The 16,399-nt window shown below is 41.5% G+C and overlaps 1 protein-coding gene across 1 annotated transcript; it reads right to left on the bottom strand.

Annotated features, from left to right (window-relative positions):
* Positions 1–535: 535 nt before the first annotated feature.
* LOC146895917 (T-cell-interacting, activating receptor on myeloid cells protein 1-like) lies at positions 536–11,671 on the bottom strand. The gene is made up of 4 exons (XM_087896544.1): positions 11,626–11,671; positions 10,886–11,212; positions 9,308–9,607; positions 536–606 (listed from the first exon to the last, which is right to left on the bottom strand). The coding sequence occupies exons 1-4, from the start codon at positions 11,669–11,671 to the stop codon at positions 536–538; spliced, it is 744 nt and encodes a 247-aa protein (XP_087752670.1).
* Positions 11,672–16,399: the final 4,728 nt, after the last annotated feature.

Consider the following 16,399-nt stretch of genomic DNA (forward strand, 5'->3'; position numbering starts at 1 on the left):
AATTTTAAAAATATTATTAAAGTGCTGGTTAGTAATAAAGAAAAGACACCTAACACTGGCCTCCATATGCACACATGCATACACAAACACACATCTGTGAACACACACAAAATAAACAAGGCATCAACCCAATAACTTATCAGAAGCATTAAAATTAATTTTATATGAGATAAAAGTAATAATACTGCTTAAAGGTACATAAACATTATCAGCATACTACATTCTGAGTCAAGGATACCTGAGAAGGTATATAAAGTACATTCTAAGGAAATTATAAAATAAAGTTTTATAGATAATACTAACATAATTATGAACCCTGAAACCAATCCATAGTACATAGCTTTGGTTTATGTTCTAGGCAACTTGCCCATCCATAGGGAGAAATAGGATTATACTTTCAGTGTAGCAATTGTAAATCAGTGAAGTATCTTGTGTGCACCTGTGCCCAGTTCTGTCCTCTACGCCGTGCAAAGGATGAAGAGATGGAGCTGTCATCCCTTCCCTGGATAGCTCTCAAGAGTTGATAATGTAGACTTCACAGAAAACTGAAGAGTTGCTTGCCCACCTTGACCAAGGATTCATGGTGGCCCTGGGGTACTGCAGGGTCTGTGGAGAAAGAAGATTAGACCTGAATTTAGTTGAGAAATATTAACTCTTTTGTTATCTTTTATTTATTTTGTGTTTGTGTGTATGTGTGTGACCATATGTGGGTGCCACATTATGTGTGGAGAGGTCAGGGAATAACTTGTGGGAGTTGGTTCTATCCTGTTACCATGTAGATTCTGGAGATCCAAATCAAGATATCAGGCTCAGCAGCAAGGGCCTTTACCCACCAAGTCACTGCTCCAAAATTATTAACTATGTAGGTCTGAAAACATGGGTTCTACTCTGGGTGTCCCCATACCCACTTCCCATCACTCTCGCTTGAGGTGATTGAAAGCTTCAGTAGGTAGAAGAGGCTTTTTAAAAAGGTAAGTTTTATTTTTTAAAAATGTGGGGGTGGGGAGTAGATATGTGCATGTTGAGTGGGGGACTGCAGAGGGCAAAATAGGGCAATAGGTCCCTTTGACTGGTGTTACAAGTGGTCGTGAGCTAACTTCCGAGAATACTGGGAACCAAACTCATCTCTGCAAGAGCAGAGCAGAAATTTCTTAATTGCAAGGCAACCCTCCAGCCCAATGGGTAATTTGTTTTTATTTCACAAACTTGAAGCCTCAGCTGGCATTTAATGGAAAAAGACATCGTACTGCTTACTAACCTAGATGTGTTAAATATGCCTATGCCTAAACATACAGGACAATGCAACATGGTAAAAAAAAAAACCTATTGCATATAAAATGATGTCGTCAGTGCCATTGTGGAAAACCATGAGAGTCTCCACACCATGCCAGATGTTCAGATAGTTCCCCAGAATGATAGAATGTACAGTGTGGTAACCTCAATGGATAATGAAAACTCTCTATATAATGTAAACTTTTCATAGATAGGTTCCTTAACTTAAGCCTTTAGTTATTAGTGCAACTGTTTAATACATAATTAATTACTTAGTTTCTCATATTGATTAATGTATAATTAACAGAAACTAAATAAACATAGCATCATTTGTTATTTCTTTTTCCATTGTTATTTGCTATTTGTTTTTGTTTTTGATGACAGGGTCTCACAGAGTAGCCTTGTCTGGCCTGGAGCTCTCTATGCAGACCAGGCTGATCTGGAACTCATAGAGATCCACTTGCCTCTGCCCCCTGAGTGCTGGGATTAAAGTCATGTACCATGACACCTGCCCATTTTTATTTCTCCATTAATTTAATGGTCGCACACCTCATAACTACCCAACAGTCATGAAATAGGTAAAATCTCAGTTATTTTACGTGAGTCTGCTTGGTGACACCCTCTGGTTGTACCAGGCTTCAGCCAGGAAGAATGCCATAAGCACCACAAACATGGCAGACATTCCCAGCCTGGTGAGATTAATCTTGGTGTAATATCCTGGTAAGTACCTTAGGGAAACTGAAAGAGAGAAGATGATTAACACTGTAAGGAGTATCCTTCCTCCATAAAAGGATCATCCAGATCTGACTTTCTTCCATTCACTCAAATATTGACTGTGGGCAGCTGTCCATTCTTTGCACTTTTTACCCCTGAACCCAAAACATTGGCTCTTAGGAAAGTTGAAATGAACTGAGTTCTTTTCAAACCTTATTTTCTGTATACTCATTCTGTCTATTCTACTTTTGTTTTTGTTGTCATGCTAATTACATTCTAACATGTCATGCTAATTATCAAAAGCAATTTTGCAGAGGAAAGAGTTTATCTCATTTTACAGGTTACACACTACCAACAGGGGAAGTTAGGGCAGGGACTGAAATGAGAAAACATGGAGAATGACTGGAGAGATGGCTCAGTGGTTAAGACAGTTGGTAACTGTTGCCAAGGACCTGGGTTAGATTCCTGGTACTCACATGCAGCACACACCATACATAGTTCCAGTTATAGGAGCTCCAATGCCCTCTTCTCAACTCCTGGGTACCTAGCACAAATGCGGTGCCCAGATATGTATATACAAATAAAACACTTAAGCAGAGGAAATAAGTAAATGTTTTAAAAGGAAAAAGAAACCTTACATTCCAGCAGCACAGAACAGACACATAGATCAATGGGACACAGCAGACAATCCAGATAGAAACTCACACAGCTACAGACAATTTTGACAAAGATGCCAAAATTCACATTGAAGAAAGGATGGCCTCCTCGCCAAATGCTGGGAAACCCTCACACAGAAGGAAACCAGATCCTGATATCTCACCCCAATAAGATCAACTCCTAATGAATCAAAGACCTTACTGTAAAAACTGAAACTGAAGATATTAAAGAAAAACATTTAAATATGCAGGTATTGGCAAAGGTCTAAATTCAGTTCCCAGCATCCACATCAGGCAACTCAAAAACACCTGTAACTTCAGTTCCAGGGGAAACAATGCTCTTTTCTGGCCTCTGTGTGCACCTCACTCATGTGTATATACCCACACATGAACAGACACATACATACAATTTTCAAAAATGTAATAGATCCCTTTTTAAAAAGAAAGAGTACAATGATGAACCAATGAAATTAAGGAAAGAACTATGTCTTATTAGAGAAAATAAAAGCTACCATCATACAATTCTTACTTGCCCCTGCTATATCTAGATGCTCACTTGGATGTGAAGTCCTGAAAGGGGCTTCTGCCTGCAGGTACACACAGCTGTACCTTCCCGCATCATGGACTGTCACATTCTGAAGGGTGAACTCCACCATGTCGTTTTTTGAATTCAGAAGCTGTATGGGGGATGAAGTTCCCTCCTTTAGTAGAACAAACACTATATACTGTGTGAAATTGTGTGATTTCTGACACTGTAGGTTCACCTTTCCTCCTGTGGCTACTCGGCCAAAAGTGCTGGACTCAGAGGGAAGGCTTAGGCGAGTATCCTGAAAGAGAACCAAGATCCAAGGGCAAGGGGTCAAGCCTAGAGTACTATATTCATCCTCCCTGTTCTGAAAGGGTCCTCATGAAGCTGAAACTTTCCCATGGTTTATCCTGACTCTCAACAGTTTCAGTAAATGTAGCACTACCTCTGACCTCTATAGGCACCAGGCATCCAGTTGGTGTACTGAGATACATGCAGATGAAACAACCATATACATAAAATAAAAATAATAAGTATTGAAGAGATTATATGAAATTTTGATCAGAGAAGCTTCTTTTTGTGTTGGTAGCATTCAATGGAGAGAAGCAGAACAGATCAGAGTGCTGATAGTAAGAGAGATGCCCATATTATTACCACCATCACCACCATTACCACCACAAGCATCACCACCACCACTTCTATAACCACTACCACAACCATCACCAAGGCTCAGGGAATATCATAGAAGACACAGAAGAAGGAAGAGTGTAAAAGCTGAAGGATGGGAAGTATTTCTGTGAAATGCTGTCTTCTGGACATGACTCAACTATTGCACTTATGAACTTACAGCAGCTATGGGTACCCGAACTTGACCTGCACAAAATCATGCTATACCAAATCTTGGTATAGGTGTAGAAGATCTCCAGGATCCATCCCTTACTGAGCAGTTATTGACAGTTGATAGTTGCTGAACCATCAACTTATTTTTTGAGGATGTGAACACATGTATGTTTTCCATGCTCCAGTGATAGCATAACACCTACGCACAAAGGGGTAGCACTAGTTGAACTTAATGGCTATATCAACAACAACAACAGCAACAACAACAACAAGAGCAAATAGATAGGGAGCTAGAGAAATGGCTCAGTATTTAAGAGATTGAACTGCTCTTTCAGAGGACCTGAGTTTGATTCCTAGCACCCATGTTAGATATCTTACAACTGCCTGTAAATCCAGCTGCATGGGATCTGATACCTCTATTCATTTGCATGGACACACACACGCAAATGAAAATATTTAAAGACATGAAGAGGAAGTTGTGGCGGGGTATAATCACATTTTATTATATACATATATGATCCTCAAGTAAGAAAACAATTTGAAAAAATAATAAGACATCTGAAAGCACTAGAGAAACAGAAAGTTAGGTTAAAAGAGAAGGCAATCTGCCTGGCTGTAGTATGAGGGCCGGCTTGTTGGGGTATCTGTCCCGCCTGATACCCCACAGTCGGCATGCTCCAAAGAGAAAATCACACACAGAATTCCATAAGGTTATAAACTTATTGGCCCATTAGGTCAGGCTTCTTATTAACTCTTATAACTTATATTAACCCATTATTCTCATCTATGTTAGCCATAATGGCTCCGTACCTTTCTCAGCTGGGCAAGTTACATGCTGCCTCTTCAGTGGTCTGCGCAGGAGTGGCTGAGGGCTTCCTGTGTCCCAGAATACTCCCAGTCTCTTTGCTCCACTCCTACGTCCTGTCTGGCTTTCCCGCCTATACTGCCTGCCTGACCAATCAGCATTTTATTAAAATATGATGGACAGAATACAGACAATTCTCCCGCACCACCTGGCTTCTCCACAGAAGAGGTGAGACCAAAGATTAATTCACAATACAAGCTTTTGGTTAAAACAAAACATTGGTTATCCTCCTCACAGGACAAAACTACAAACTTCAGAAATGTAAGCCCAGTGGGGAAGGAAGAATGACAGCAACTGATCCCATGAGGCCAGTCCTCATTAAGAATGAAATTCATCTTTCACAAGCACAGGATGTATCAGGATACGTGAAGTTTGAAGAGAATTGAACACAGATATAAAATATTTTGTTCACCAGCACACAGGTCACTGCACAGCCACATCCTGGCAGTTAACCTGTCACATCACAAAACAAGCAGGCAGCCAAAGGCACACATAGACAAACACACAAAAGCTACACCTATATAGTCACACAGACCTACAAGCAAACACACATACACACACACACACACACACATGGAGTCTTATTTAGGGTTTTTATTGCTGTGAAGACACAGCATAACCACAGAAACTCTTGAAAAGAAAACATTTAATGCGGGTGGCTCCCTTACAGTTCAGAGGTTCAGTCCATTATCATCATGACAGAGAGCATGGTGGCAGGTAGGCAGACATGATGCTAGAGCTGAGAGTAGTTCATCTTGTAGGCAATAGGAAGTTGATGGACACATTGAGCAGTATTCTGAGCACAAGAATCCTCAAAGCCCTTTCTCACAATAACACATTTTTTTCCTAACAAGATCATACCCACTCCAGCAAAGTCACACTTCCTGATAGTGCCACTTCCTGTGGGATTATGGGAGCCAATTACATTCAAACTATCACACACATTCTTACACATACACATTCACACACACACACACACACACAAAGGCAAGTTTGGAAAGGTGAAGGCTCTAGCCTCTGACCACAGGTCATATTTTTATAAAACCACATAAAAGTGACATCCTGCCACAAATAGTTACAGAGAAGATTACACCACTTGTTTGTTTTGGGCATTCTAGACATTCAGTGTCAACCATTTTCTTTTTTGTTGTTGTAGAAGCATGGAATGGTGTATTTTAATCCCTGAAAATGAATAACTTCTAACCAAGATTACTATGTTCAGTCTATAATCAATAATTAGAAAGGAAATGATCATGTTCAAATCAGTGAAACTGCAAATCCCTAACTTGAATGGGGAGAAAGAAGAAATATAATTCATGTCTACCAGAAAACAACCAACAGAATTACAGAAATCAGGAAATCTATCTTAAAATTACCCTAAGAGCGGGAGAGATGCTCAACATTTGAGAGCAGAGAACCAGTTCCCAGGACTCACAAAGAGAGGCTCCCAACTACCTGTGAGTCAAGATCCAGGAGATCCAAGGCCCTCTTCTGGCCTCTGCAGGACCTGCACTCATGTGCACATAGCCACATAGACACATATTTAAAAAAGTCAATCCGCTGGTGCTACCTCATGTCTTTAATCTCAGCATTTGGGAGGCAGAGGTAAGCAGATTTCTGAGTTCAAGTTCCTGTTCTACAAATCAGGTTCCAGAACAGCCAGAGCTACACAGAGAAGCCCTGTCTCAAAAAACAAAAAGAAACAAACAAAAGAATAATGTTTTTAAAAAATAAATTTCTTTTTTTTTTTCAAGACAGGGTTTCTCTGTAGCTTTGGAGCCTGTCCTAGAACTCACTTTGTAAACAAGGCTGGCCTCAAATTCAAAGATATCTGCCTGCTTCTGCCTTCCAAGTGCTGGGATTGAAGGCATGCACCACCACCCAGCAAGTTTCTAAAAAATTAAACTAAATCTAAGAAAGAAAAAAAAAAAAGAATTTCCCTAATGTGTTAGTGTTTTCTCTCCATTTACAAGACCATCAGACTAACTGATAGAATTTTACAAGCAAGATTCAACTATGTCCTCTCTGTAAGAAATACACTTTCCTTCATAAACACACACACACACACACACAGACACACACACACACACACACACACACACACACACACACACAAGCATACACTGAAAGAGAAAGAACAGCAAATCATAATCAAGTAAATGCAGCTCCCAAACCGGCACAGTAGCTATACTTATATCTAACCAAGTAGAGTTCAACTCAAAATTAATTAAAATATCCAGGCATGATGGAGCATGACTTCATTGCAAGTACTTCATTGGCACATCTCTGTGAGTTCAGGGCCAATTGGGAATATGTAGCAAGTTTCAAGCCAAACAGAGCTACCTAGTGAGACCCTGTCTCCAAAACAGTTAGTTATAGGATACCAAGATAACCTTATATTAATAAAGGGAACATTCCATCATGAAAATGTAAAGATTAAATGTAAAGGTTAAGCTAGTGAGATGTCTTAGCAGGTAAAGGACTTGCCACCAAGCCTGACGACCTGAATTCAAGGTGAATCCCACATAATAGAAGGAGACAACAGACTCTCTGAAATTTTGCTTTGAACTCCACATGGTTGTTGTGGCATGTTTATGCCTATGTACATATATACATGTATTTCAATAAATAAATAAATAAATAATATAATAAATAAAAATGTAAAAAGAAAAAAAAAGTTGTGATTATTTTGTTGGATATAGTGACTCGCGTCTTCAGCACTCAGGAGGCAGAAGCAGGAAAGCTGTAAGTTCAAGGCCAGCCTTGACTCCATAGAAAATTCCAAGGTAAGCCTGAACTATATAACAAGATACTATCTTTAAAACAAACAAAAGACCTTACAGAAACTCTGGTAACGAATGGTGAGATCATGTGGCAAAGCAGTAGTATATCAAATATTAGAAAGATTATCATAAATTTATATGAAATATCTATCTTTGGGCATGGAGAGATGTCTCAGTAGTTAAGAGCGCTGGCTGCTCTTCCAGAGGATCTGGGTTCAGTTCTCAGCACCCACAGGGCAGATCACAACTGTCTGTAACTCCAGTTCCAGGGAATCTGACACTCTTGGATGCATGTAGGCAAAAACTGATGCACATAAAATAAAAACAAAATGGACTGAGGGTTATATATTTGTTGAAAGCTGTTACATTCATTTTCATAAAACTAACACAAAAGAACACAAAGAACAGTCCAAATACAAAAATAACAGGTGGCTTCACTAAACCCCTGTTATCAGTAGTTACACCATCCAGAAAAAATATCAAAAGGAAACCTCATAGTTGAACTGCTCCACACACACACACACACACAAAATGAATTTAAAGGACTTCTAAACGATACTCCATCCAACATCACTGCAGTGCACATTCTTCAGAATAACTTTTTCTTTATTTTGGCCATTGTTGTAAGGCAGTTTCATCCAAACTGAAGCATTCACTCCGGAAGGACAAGGAGGTTTGCGGGAAGGGAAAGATTCTCAAAGGCCCCTTCCAGTAAATAAAAAGAAGTCAGGTGCCGCTGGAGGTGTAGACTCTGACTAACCTAACACAGAGAGAAGAGAATTCTGGGAGCATCCAACTGCTTGCACGCTGTGCAGAGCTCCAGGCTGCAGCGTTCTTGAGTCATCAGCAGCGCTGGAGTGGGCTTTCTGCTGGTGCAGCTGCTGTGGAGCCATCCCTGCTCCAGGGGACACTCCCCCACCCATGCTGCTCTCAGTAACCCCAGTAACAACCCATCCTGTTCATCATCTTGGCCATTTGCTGCAATTTGTTTCTTTGCTTCATTGAGTGAGTAGATGCATACCTTTGTGCCTGTATGTGTGTGGGTGTGTGCATATCTGTTGTATCTACCCAGAAAGTCTGCTTATAATTCTATAAAGTAAGTCTTAATGAACACAAAAATACCTAAATAATTTCTTTTTATATTATGACTTTCTTTTATTTAATCTTTATTTTTATTAGTTTTATAATTTTATTTTAATTTTTTAGTTTTTTGAGACAAGGTTTACCTGTGTTGCCCTGACGGTCCTGCAACTAGGCTGGCCTCACAGAGATCCCCTTGCCACTGCCTTCTGAGTGATGGAATTAGAGGTTTGAGCTTCCGCAGCCAGCCTTTTTTAGTTTCATGCGCGCGTGCGCATGTGTGTGTGTGTGTGTGTGTGTGTGTGTGTCTATGTCTCTGTGCCTTATACGCATATCTGTATGTGGGAATATGCATGACTACAGGTGCCGTCAGAGGGCAGAAGACAGCGTCAAATCCCATGGGAGCTGGAGTCACAGGCGGCTGTGAACTGCATGCTATGAGTACTGAGAACTGAACTCTGGTTCTTTGCAAGAATAGTAAGTGCTTAACTCCAACCCCTAAACAATGTCCTTTCTCTCTACAGTAACTATACAAATAAATTAAATTTTAATGAGAATATTTAAAGCTTACCTGACACCAAGATCTCAAGGAGATCACTGGGGTGGGAGGCCCAGAAAGGGGCTCCTATCTGGAGGTAGACACAGCTGTAGTTTCCTGTGTCCTCAGGGGTCACATCACGAAGTGAGAAGTCTGCTCTGTTCCTTTCTGATCTCTGAACCTGTACAGGTGATGAAACTCCTTCCTTCAGAAATAGGAACATTTTGTATGCAGTCACATTATCTGGCTTCTTACACTGAAGAATCACGTTCCCTCCGACTGTCACACATCTCCTCCGTTGGTGAGCTTGGAGGGAAGGTTTAGGTAAATGGCCTGAGAAAGCAGAATCCTGTGATCATGGTGAGGAAGGCCTGGCTTACACTCCCACCCTTGTTCTCATGATGACTGATCTCTCCCTCTGTGTATCTGATCTCACTGTGCATCTCTAGCTGTCCTGGAACTCACTAGACCTGGCTGGCCTTGAACTCGCAGAGATCCACCTGCCTCTGCCTCCAGAGTGCTGGGATCAAAGGTGTGAGCCATATCAAACCCAGTTGAAAATGGAGATTTTTTTCCTTCTTTCAACTCTCAGATAAAACTAAGGTATCAAGGTTGAGATGGCTTAGTAGGTAGAGTACTTGCAATCCAACAGCAAAGGGAAGGGAAGGCCTTAAGCGAAGGTCAAGGTTCCAGGAAGTCAGCTATTTGGGAACTGCAAAAGAAAAGCAGATACTGATTGGTTGTAAGAAGATAAAAGACCTTGCATTTGTAAACCAGTCTATCTAAGGAAGCAGCTAACCTCGCCTGTGTGCATGCCCGTAGAATCTGGAAGGTGATGTTCTCATTCTCAACTGCTCTTCCACCTTATCTACCAAGGCAGGACCTCACAGGCAGTCATAGCTCCTGGATATGGTTACTCTTGTTAGTCAGCCTGCCCTGGAGATCTCCTGTCTCTCTTCTGAAGCTGGCATTATATGGTCATCACACATACACAGAAATCACATGGCTGCCCTAAGGAACTTATCTTCCCCCTTCCCTATCTCTAGCTACCAAACCCTCTGCTTCAAGGATGTCATCCATGTTCTCTTGAACTCTGACCTTTGAATGACTGGCTCCTGTGACCTGATCATAACATGGTCAGAATTAGAGATGACACCTCTCTGCCATTAAATAAAACCTGCACTATCTGTTTGAGGTCACATAAATTCTCATCTTTCCTTTATTCCTACAGTGCTAATTCTTTCTTATCCTTATAAAGCCTTGCCGTGAGAACCAGATTTGTATCCCCATAAGTCATGAAATATCTAGGTGAGTGGGCAGCCTGTAACTCCAGCTTCAGGAGGAGAAGATGGAGGATCCCCTGGAGCAAGCTAGTTACCAAAATAGCCGTATTCCAGAGCCGATTGAATTCTGAGATCTCGCCTTGGTAAATAAGGGGAAAAAGTAATTAATGACTTCCAGATTCTATACACATGCACACAAACAATAAAAGTATTTCTGTCATTGTTACTCCCTGCTTGCCCCAACTGATCTGAATATGATCACCTTTTCTCCCTCCCTTTCTTCCTCTGATAGATTGACACATGCCATTCTGAGGAAGCCCCTCCTCACCTGTGACCAGTAGTAGAATTGCATCACTGTTTTGCAGTGGTACATCAGGGTCATCCTGTCCATAGCATACGCAGGTGTAGTATCCAGTGTCACTCTCCTCTAACCCAGTGAGATAGAAATCAAACCAACCTGGGACTCCCCAACTTGAATGTAATTTAGATGGTCTTTTTCTCAAGTTTTGTGGTATCCAAGGATCCAAATTATTACCTTCCCTTTGAATATCACAGATTATGTTTTGCTCAAAAGTGACACAGCACAGTGTCACATTGCTCCTGGTGGGAACCACAGAGCTGGGCCAGATACTGAGGACGGACTTGGGTAAGATCGCTGAAAGAAAATAAAACTCAAGAGTTGCATATGACATATCCTCCTCCTCCCTGGGAACCATTTAGAACAAGGGATGAAGCCATTTAAATACTTGGGATGAAGGATCAAGGAGGGATTGCTTTAAGAGCAGTTACCATCCCTCCTTATGTCTATTTGCCCAGCACATAGTCCTGCAAGAGAATGATCTATGAGATACAGTGCCTGCCCCATCACTATCCATGATTCCACAATCTACCAGTGAGCTCAGACTCTGGCTTCACTTATTCAGGCATTTCTGTGGTTCCTGTGTGTTTTTTTCTCACCAACAGCCCATATCCTCCCTGTTCATGCCTATAACCCTATACTGGTGAGCAGAGACAGACAGATCCAAGGAGCTTGCTAGACAGTCAACCTTCTGAAACACGAAGCTTCACCTTCAATGAGAAATTTCAAGAAATAGGAGAACCAAGAAGGATTCATAGTGTCCTCTCTTCTTGCCTTTCCACATGTGTGCACTAAGCTCTTAAATGCACACATACACACATTAAAAAAAATACAAAAGAAAGAATGTAAATGTCATGTTCAAGTGGCAGAAACTCATTGGGAAGTTCAGGATCTACTTATTTGGAGGAAACAGGAGCATGTGTGTAAATCACTGAAAATGTTCCCCACCTGTGATGTGTGTTCAGAAAATGAAATTTATTCACTTATCCTACAGCTTCCCTAGACCCCCTACTGGTCTAACTCCAGCTGCCTCCACAACCCACCCACCCACCACAAACAGCCCTGCTCCCTCTCAGACTTACCAAGACAGAACAAGAGCAAGAATTGGGAGTTCATGATGCCTCCCAGTAACATGCCTTTTGTAAAATGTGTCTGCAGTTTCTCATACCTGCTAGGTCAGAGTCTAATTTTGAGACCAGGCAGTAATGACTTTCTTTCAGTTTTTAATATTCAGATTTAGACCCCAGTTTCTGTTTTGTTGTGATAATCAAGATGTGATCGCTCTGCAATATCACACCACTTCCTCCTGTCTTAGATAACATAGGCCTGTCACCACACAGAAAAAATTCAGATCAATTACTTCTAAGTTTATTTGTGTACTCTGCCAGATTTTCTGAGAAAATGCTAATCAAATCAAATATGAATTAGCATGTCTTCCTGTCCTTTTGTTCTTTTTTATTTGATTTCTTTCAATGAAATTACTTTTATATATTTGATAATTTCATACTTGCAAACAGTATATCTCAAGCATATTCATTCCCAACTCTCTCCTCACACTTCTACCCACACCCCCAATATTTCCTGCTCCCTGCTTCATGTTCTCCCCCTACATGTTTGCAGCCTGTTGTGTTTGACTAGTTTTATTGCAACTTTACACAATCTTGTGTCATTTGAGAGAAAGAAACCTCTGTTGACAGATGCCTCCCTGAGACTGGACTGTTGGTCATCCTGTGGAGCGTTTTCTTAATTAGTGACTAACGAGGGAGGGCCCAGCATACTGTGGGCAGTGCCACCCCTTGAGCTGGTGGTCTGGATGTAGGAGAGTGTGAGTGTTACAGCTCTGGAGCTGCAAAGACTTCCTGACTTACCGGGAAGTCAGGCTATACTTAGAATGGCAATAGGACAGCTCTGGAGGGGTAGAGCCACAGTAGCACAATTCTGGAGGGGTAGAGCCACAGTAGAACATCTCTGGAGGCTGGAGCCACAATAGAAAGCTCAGCCCTGGAGGGAAAGGTGTCCTGACCTGTTGGGAAGTCAGGCTACCTAGAGCCACAGTAGGACAGCTCTGGAGGGGTAGAGCTACCGTAGGACAATTCTGGAGGTGTAGAGCCACAATAGGCAATTTCTGGAGGCTGGAGCCACAAAACAACAGTGCAGTCCTGGAAGGAAAGGTGTCATGACTGCCGCGCCAGCAGGGCAACTGTCGTTCTTCTGAGCAAGGGACATCGGGATTAACACACAACACAACTTCAGGTTCTACACATGATTTGACAGCCATGGACATAGGAAGCTATAGCTGTGTCTACCACCAGATTGGAGCCCTTTTCTGAGCTCTCACCACAGTGCTCATCTTGAGATGTTGGTGTTAGGTAAGATTTATATGTTCTCCTTTAAAATTATTTTATTAGTTACTATAGAGATAAGAGACATTGTTTGAGGGCTGAAGTTTAGCACATTTGACTAGCAGAGAGCCAGAGGTCAGTTCTCAGTAGTCACACCATGCGGCTCACAATGTCCTGTGACTCCAGTTCTCCATGGGATCTGACCTTGTCTTCTGGCATCTGAGGGCACATGCACTCATGCACATTACCACATACAGACACACCAAAACAAAGACATGTAGACCCACACAGACACATACACTTAAAACTAATAAAAATAAATATTGAAAAAACCCATAATTTAGAATAAGCTATTTAAATATTGTCTTCATTAAGACATTCTCTATGGCATTTATATGGCAGACTTTTCCTGTTTAGATGCAAAATATATGAACACACAAACATTAATACATACACATAAACACACAGAGAGGGAGAGAGAAGGAGAGAGAGAGAAAGACAGAGAGAGGGAGGAAGAGAGAGAGGTGGGGGGCGCTAACCTACTCATCCCATAAAGGGAGCCCAGGACAAGTCAAAGAAACAATTGTAGCAAAGTCCAAATTGATGTAATTCTGTGTTATTATTTGGGTTACTAATGGGAAAATGTAAAATGAGATAAAGAAGTCAGACAGTTGTAGCACACACCTTTAATCCGAGCATTCAGGACTCAGAAGCAGGCCCTTTTCTGAGTTCAAGTCCTGCCTGGTCTATAGAGCAAGTTCCAGGTCAGCCAAGGCTACAGAAATGTCCTGACTTGAAAATACAAAAAAAGAGAGAGATAAAGACAAAATAAACAATGGGCAAAAACTAAGGCAGTGTGGTAGTTTGAATGAGAATGGCCTTATAAGCTCATACTTTGAAATGCTTGTTCTCCAGTTGGTTGAACTATCTGGGAAGGATCATAAGGTGTGGCTTTTTTTTTTTTTTTGCAGAAGGTGTGTCACTGGAAGTGGACTTTTAGGTTCAAAAGCTCATGCCATTCCAGTCAGCTCTCTCTGCCTTGTGCTTGTGGGTTGAATTGTGATCTCTCAGCTACTGCTCCAGCATCATGACTACCTATTGTCATGGTCCCCATCATGATGGCCATGAACTCTTACCCTCCTATACATTGAACAAATATCTCAACTTGGAGAGGATGGGAAGTTGGGGTGGTAACACCAGATAGAACCCATATTTGGATACCCTACACTGTTAATACTTTTAGAGCAGTTGGCTTGACTTAGTGGGTAAAGGCACTTGTTGCTGAGTCTGACAACCCAAGTTTGAATCCAAGAATCCACATGTTAGGAGAAGAGAACCAACTCCCACGTTATCTCCTAACCTCCCCACACATAAGCCACACACATACATGCATACATTCATATAAAATAAATAAAACATAATAAGAGAGTTAATATTTACCAATTGATTCAGGTCTAACCCTCTTTCTCCACAGACCCTGCAGTACCCCAAGTCCACTATGAATTCTTGGTCAAGGTGGACAAGCAGCTCTTTAGCTTCTTATGAAGCCTGCACTGACAAGTCTCTGAGAATTATCCAGCGATGGGATGGCAGCTCTGTCTCTTCATCCATTCCATGGCACAGAGGATGGAATTTATCATAGGTGCTCATGGAGCCCTTCACTGATTTACAACTGCTGCACTGAAACTACAATCCTATTTCCCCCCATGCAAAGGGTGTGCTGCCTAGAACATAAACAAAAGTCATGCACTATAGATCTGTTCCTGCATACAAGACTGTGTCAGTGCATAATCTATAAGGCATTATTTTATAATTTCTTTAGAATGTACTTTCTGTACCTTCTCAGGTATCTTTAGATTATATATGGAGAATGTAAATTATGTATTTGTAATTTAAGCAATTCTATTACATGTATCTAACATGCAATGGATTTTGATGTTTCTGATAAGTTGCTATGTTGATGCGTTTTCTATTTTGTGTGTGTGCACATGTGTTTGTTTGTGTGTGTGTGTGTGTGTGTGTGTGTGTAGACCAGTATCATGTGTCTTTTCTTTATCACTATCCATCATGCTATTGAAAGACCTGGATAAATCCAGATCCCCTTAGCAGGAAAATAGAGCCAAAAATCTAGCAGGAAGAGAAGAATCAGAAATCTAGGATTAGCCAGTTTCAGGGTTTCAGGAACTAGCTGAAGATAAAGGTAGATTGTAATCTTGAGAGTAATCTTGAGAAACAGGGAGATTCCCCCTAGTAATTATCACCCCCTAGTAATGATCATTGGTATTTTTAGAATAGGAACTAGCTGATTGTGACCTTGAGAATGATCTTGAGAGGCAGGGAGTTGCCCCCTTGTAATCATCACTGGAATTTTCGGAATTTTCTGTGACACCCTCCCTGCCCCCCTTTCGGATTACTGGGCAGTGTGGTTTCTTCCTATAAAAACTACTCCTGGTCACTCGGGGTCGAACTCTTCCCCTGCGTGGGTTATGAATCTCGGCCCCAGTTCACTGGTTCCCGTCTTGTCGTCTTGTCATTAAACCTTGTGTGATTGCAACAAGGACGGTCTCTCGTGAGTTACTGGGGGGGGGGTCACGTTATCCTGAGGCTTGAATGAGAGTCTTCCAATATCGGGGGTCTTTCACTATAAAGTATTTGTTTTTATGTATGTGTGTATGTGTGGCTTATGTGCAGATGACCACTGTGGGCAGAAAAGGGCATGATATTTCCCTGGAGTTAGAATTACGGGCAGTTGTGAACTGCCTGATAATGGGTGCTGGAACCTGAACCTGGGTATTCTGGGAAAGCAGTAAGTGCTCTTAACCACTACACTGTTTCTCTCACTCTCCATCCCTCCATCTTGTGTTTGAGGCAGGGTTTCTCACTGAACCTAGAGTTCACTGATTTGCCTAGACTGGTTGGACATGAAACCCAGAGAGCCTCATGTCTCCCTCTCCCTAGAACATGTTAGTACATCTGATTTCTTATGGGTACCAGAGATAAGAACTCAGGTCCTTCCCACATACAGACATTAGTCAGAGAGAGAGAGCCCAAGTTGATGATTTCCATCGGGACCCTTCTTTTGGAATTTTGGGGACTCAGCAGAAGGAGTGGAGGAACTGTGGGATCGAGAGGGATAGAGGAT

Source organism: Myodes glareolus, chromosome 1 (assembly GCF_982192425.1).
Source record: "Myodes glareolus chromosome 1, mMyoGla1.1, whole genome shotgun sequence".
In the NCBI taxonomy this organism is placed as follows: domain Eukaryota; kingdom Metazoa; phylum Chordata; class Mammalia; order Rodentia; family Cricetidae; genus Myodes; species Myodes glareolus.

Bases quoted from the DNA above. Each gene is read 5' to 3' on its own strand.
- LOC146895917 (XM_087896544.1), bottom strand. From the start codon at position 11,671: ATGAATCCTTCTTGGTTCTCCTATTTCTTGAAATTTCTCATTGAAG. The intron at 11,213-11,625 runs GTGAAGCTTCGT...ATTTTCTTTCAG, and splicing joins CTTGAAATTTCTCATTGAAG to CGATCTTACCCAAGTCCGTC. The intron at 607-9,307 runs GTAAGCTTTAAA...CTTTCTCCACAG, and splicing joins CCTTGAGATCTTGGTGTCAG to ACCCTGCAGTACCCCAGGGC.